General features: G+C 57.8%; 2 protein-coding genes across 2 annotated transcripts in view; both read right to left on the bottom strand.

The window, feature by feature from the left end:
- Positions 1-2,446, bottom strand: part of LOC105570707 (protein unc-13 homolog A-like) — a 24,051-nt gene extending 21,605 nt beyond the window's left edge. The window contains exon 1 of the mRNA XM_012028144.1: positions 2,182-2,446. Within this exon, the coding sequence (XP_011883534.1) occupies positions 2,182-2,203 (22 nt within the window). The 5' untranslated portion in view covers positions 2,204-2,446. The remainder of the gene's footprint in view (positions 1-2,181) is intronic.
- Positions 2,447-3,186: 740 nt separating this feature from the next.
- LOC105570390 lies at positions 3,187-3,658 on the bottom strand. Its single transcript, XM_012027548.1, has one exon. It carries the CDS (start codon positions 3,649-3,651, stop codon positions 3,253-3,255), a length of 399 nt encoding a protein of 132 aa, XP_011882938.1. The 5' UTR covers positions 3,652-3,658; the 3' UTR covers positions 3,187-3,252.
- Positions 3,659-4,607: the final 949 nt, after the last annotated feature.

Here is a 4,607-nt window from a genome sequence, read left to right on the forward strand (position 1 = left end):
GTGTGTGTGTGTGTGTGTGTGTGTGTGTGTGTGTGTGTGTGTGTGTGTGTGTGTGTGTGTGTGTGTGTGTGTGTGTGTGTGTGTGTGTGTGTGTGTGTGTGTGTGTGTGTGTGTGTGTGTGTGTGTGTGTGTGTGTGTGTGTGTGTGTGTGTGTGTGTGTGTGTGTGTGTGTGTGTGTGTGTGTGTGTGTGTGTGTGTGTGTGTGTGTGTGTGTGTGTGTGTGTGTGTGTGTGTGTGTGTGTGTGTGTGTGTGTGTGTGTGTGTGTGTGTGTGTGTGTGTGTGTGTGTGTGTGTGTGTGTGTGTGTGTGTGTGTGTGTGTGTGTGTGTGTGTGTGTGTGTGTGTGTGTGTGTGTGTGTGTGTGTGTGTGTGTGTGTGTGTGTGTGTGTGTGTGTGTGTGTGTGTGTGTGTGTGTGTGTGTGTGTGTGTGTGTGTGTGTGTGTGTGTGTGTGTGTGTGTGTGTGTGTGTGTGTGTGTGTATACGTGCTCATCAAAGCTACGCTACCGCACTCGATCATGAATCTTTTTCTCCAGCGTAAACTCCTGAAGAGCGAAAAATTTCATTAACGAATTCAACATTTGTCACTGGCAATTTTCCTTTTCACGAGTTCGCTTGAGGAAAAGATTCGTATGGTATATTTTATCAAATTGCCAGTACTGATACAAATTAAAATTTCAAATTTTAATCGACCTCAGCTGGCCACATTTATTGAATACGCCTTCACAACGTTTCGACCTTTGGTTTAGGTCCTTTTCAAGTGAGATCCAGGAGTAAATGTTTTACATACAAACTACGTGAGAAGTATAAACGAATTGTACAATATCGCAGATTCATGATTGAGGTCCGGTTTCACTAAACGTCGCCTAGCTGTAATCTCGGTACAATTCACGTTTGTCCTTTTCTAGAGTAACCGTTGGATAGAAACGAAGAACGAATGAAGCTAAGCTTAAAGTTAAGCGACGTTGGCGAACCGAGCCTGAGGCGCGGTACTCATAGTCGATTCTTATTTCAAAATCATCCTAAGTATTGTCTTAAGAAGCTAATACGGCTCTGGTTGGTTAAAAGCACATTAAGACTATACTTAAGACGATCTTAAATATAAGAACGAACTATGACTACCGGCCTGAGTCTCGGAACAATGTCGGTATGCGCAGAAGGGATCGACGCAAGACGTAGCGAATAACGGAGCGGACCTGCTGGTTGTACTATGGTGTCACGTCGTGACGCTACATTATCATTCAACGGGCGGCATTGCAACTTCTCCCGCGTGTCGTTGCGAAAATTAAGTGCGTCGCACAGTCGCGCTGCTCCGCCGAGAATAGAGCGCGGCCAGAGGAATGCAAACGAGTACCTTTTTCGCGATACCTAACGCACGCGCGGCGTGCCGTCGCGTCGCGCGCGCGTTTCCAATTAACGCGATTAGCGATTTCATTAGCGCTAATTGCATCACGCGTCGCGCTTCTCTCGCGTGTACCCGCGGCGACAATTTGATTGATATCGCGCGATACTTCCGGGATACTGCCCTCTTTTTTTTCCCCGCGCACCTCCTCCCCCCGCCCCCTTTCGCGCCGCAACACGCAAAGGTCGGAAAATCCTCTTTTTTCGACTTTTTCGACCTGGAAGAAGTTTTTATCTCCCGGCGACAAGCTCGTAAAGTAGTCGGAACTATTTCCAGCCAGCCGACGCTTTTTGCGCGGGAGTTTTAATAGCGTTGTATCGCACGTTTCGCGACTCCGAGCTGCGGAGCTTTTAACAAGTTTCGAGGTGATTCCCAATCGCGTCTGCATCCCCACGTACAGGGTTAGGTTAGGTTGGGTTTATGGTTGGGTCAGGTCGGGTTAGGTTAGGTTCAACAAATCGTTCAACCTTTTCTTTTCTATCAAACACTTGAAATAATCGTTCAAGAGGATGAAGTAAAAAATTTAAAGACCAGCGGAAACTCGCAGCAGCTACGGGTACAAAATCGCGCTAGTCATTTCGCGATCCTGCAAAGAGTTTAAGCTCGAGGGCGGGGGGGGGATTTAACGGGACAGTCGTCCGCGGGCTGGCCTCGCTGCAGCGCGGCTACAGATCCAGCGGCAGATGTTTCGCTAATTAATTCCGGCAACCGTATCGCGCGCGTCGGCAGTTCTAATAAATTACAAGTTTCGCGAGGGAATCGCGTGAACGAGAGCGACTTACCCGTTACGCTGAGCAACGACATGGTCGGAGGATCCCCGGTCTGCCTGGCTCGGTCTCCCCCTCTCCGTGGTGTCTCTAATTCGCCGAGCGGTGCACCAGTCGCGGCATGTAGAGATCCGTGCGCGTAGTCGCGCCGCTCCACGGTGAAATCCACCGTCGGTTCGCGTGGACGCACTGTCTCGTATACGACACTGCAGGCTATCCCCCTGCACTAATAATCCCCTTTTTCTCTCTTTTTCTTTATCTCTCTCCCCTTCTCTCCCCCCTCTCTCTCTTTTCCCCTCTATCTCTCCCTCTCTCTCTCTCTCTCTCTGTCTCTCTGTCTTCCGTTTCTCTTTATCTCCCTGCTCTTTGCTCACTACGCGTCTCTATCGCGTGCAATGTACAGTATAAACGCGAGATACGTGTCGCACCCGCGCGTGCACAGAAACACACGTGTGCCGTGTGTCTTTAAATTCGCGTCGCGGCGTACGCGCGCCTCGAAAGCTCGCGAGCGAGGTCGGCGAGTACTTCAACGTTCTTCTCGCGGCTCTCCTCTCTTTCTCTCTCGAGAAATCCCGCTCACAGGTCCGCGTCACAGGTCGGCGCGCTCCGTCGCGCGCCGCGTCGAGGCGTCCGTTATCGCGACGCAGCGGGCTGCTTATCTGGATCGGCGCGATGCCCGGCTCCTCTCGCTCCCCCCCCGCGCGTCGCACCTATACACCCCGGTCCACCCCGCCACCCGCCCCCTCCCGCTCCCCGCTGTGTGTACACTGGCCGATGACCGTACGTGGCGCGGTGTCCCTGTGTGCGCTGCCGCCTGTGACACTCTGTTTCCTCGGTAATACCGGCGCGCGATGACGACCGATCGATCGGAGCGCGCGGAGGAACGACTGTGTATGCCGCGCGCGTTTATCACCACCGCGATTGACCGCCGTTACTCGCGTACGCGCGCGAGCGGCCCCGCGGCCTGAACGTTCAACGCGGGGCGCGTCGGCCGCGTTGCCCGACGATCGCCCATGTCACCCCCCGTGTCGCACTCTCCGTAACGCCGTCGATCCGGCGGCTGGTTGCTGGTAGCGCGGCTCTTGGTCACGCGCAACAACGCGGAAGTCCGTCCCGGCGGACGGGAAAACGTACGTCGCCGCTCACCGCCGCGTCGCTCCCGGGGACTCGCGCCGCTGTCGAACCCTCCGCGCGGGGGACGTCGCCGTCGGCGACACGCGGCAGCGCCGACGCGATCGCTGTGCAGCTACCGTTGATCCACCGCGGCTCGATGCTGTTGTCGTACTCGTGTACCACGCGCCGGCCGCTACCGCGGGCCAACCACATCGCCGAGGCCGCGAAGATGCGTAGGTCCGTCCGTTTCCCACCGACGTTGTGGCAAGCTCGGCCGAGGGTCCCTCGCTTCGGGAGAAGCGGCCACCGTGCCGCCGTCGTCGTCGTCGTCGTCGCCGCCGCCGCCGTCACCGTGCCTCTCGTTATTATCATAGTAGCGAGGACTGCGGGGGGCCGTGCCGTGTCGCCGTCGCGCGTCTCTCGCGCTCGTCAGGGGAACGTGCACCGCCGACGACGCCAGACACGTCGTCGCCGTCGTTCCGAGGCGCGACCGGTCACGCGCATTTCACCACGGTGCCGCGAAAGAGCGCCGGGCACGCAAGACAGAGAGAGAGAAAGAGAGAACGAGAAGAGAAAGAGGAGGGAGAACGGGGGGGGAAAAGAATCAGGAGTCACGGGGAAAGAACCGCGCGTTCCGAATTCGGAGCGGTGGAGGACGGCGAGAAAGAGAGACGGAGCGAGAAAGGGGGAAAGGATAGGGGGACGAGGGGACGAAGAAGATCGGGGGAGAGAAGCACGCGGCGTCACTCTTGGCGGAATAACTCACGTATACACCGGCATACCGTACTCTCTCTCTTTTCCTTTCCCCCCCTCCCCCCTCGCTCCTGTGGTTCCCTGCTGCTGCTGCTGATGCTGGTGCTGCTGCTGCTGCTGCTGCTCCTCCTGCCGCTCCTCCTCACGCTTTCCGTTTCCCGTGTCGACCCGCGGCCGCCGCGTTAACCCGCACGCCGTGTGCAACCCCCGAGACTCGGGGCTCCGCCGCGTACGCGGGGCGGGGAGGGGGAGGGGGAGGCGGCGGTAAACGTGCGTCAGCGACGTGCAGCGTTACCGGAGGGAGGCCCGCCGCGGCGGCGGCCTCGCGCGCGTTGCCGGGGCGCGTTGCGGCGCGCTCGCGTGCCCGCGTACGCCGCACGGGCTGCCGTCGACGCCGACGTTGATCCGCTGGCGCGTTATTGCGAACATACGCGGACTGCGCGACGTCGAGCACTGTGCGAACGGAGACGCCTCCGACACGCCGCCGCCATTTTGCTACGTCAAAGGGGTGACGGCGCCGGCGCCGACGGAGGGCCGGCCGGACCCGAGCGGCGCCGGAGCCGCCCGAGACCGCG

The sequence above is a fragment of the Vollenhovia emeryi genome, unplaced genomic scaffold (assembly GCF_000949405.1).
Source record: "Vollenhovia emeryi isolate VEMERY1.0 unplaced genomic scaffold, V.emery_V1.0 DF939120.1, whole genome shotgun sequence".
NCBI lineage: Eukaryota > Metazoa > Arthropoda > Insecta > Hymenoptera > Formicidae > Vollenhovia > Vollenhovia emeryi.

Bases quoted from the DNA above. Each gene is read 5' to 3' on its own strand.
- LOC105570390 (XM_012027548.1), bottom strand. From the start codon at position 3,651: ATGATAATAACGAGAGGCACGGTGACGGCGGCGGCGGCGACGACGACG.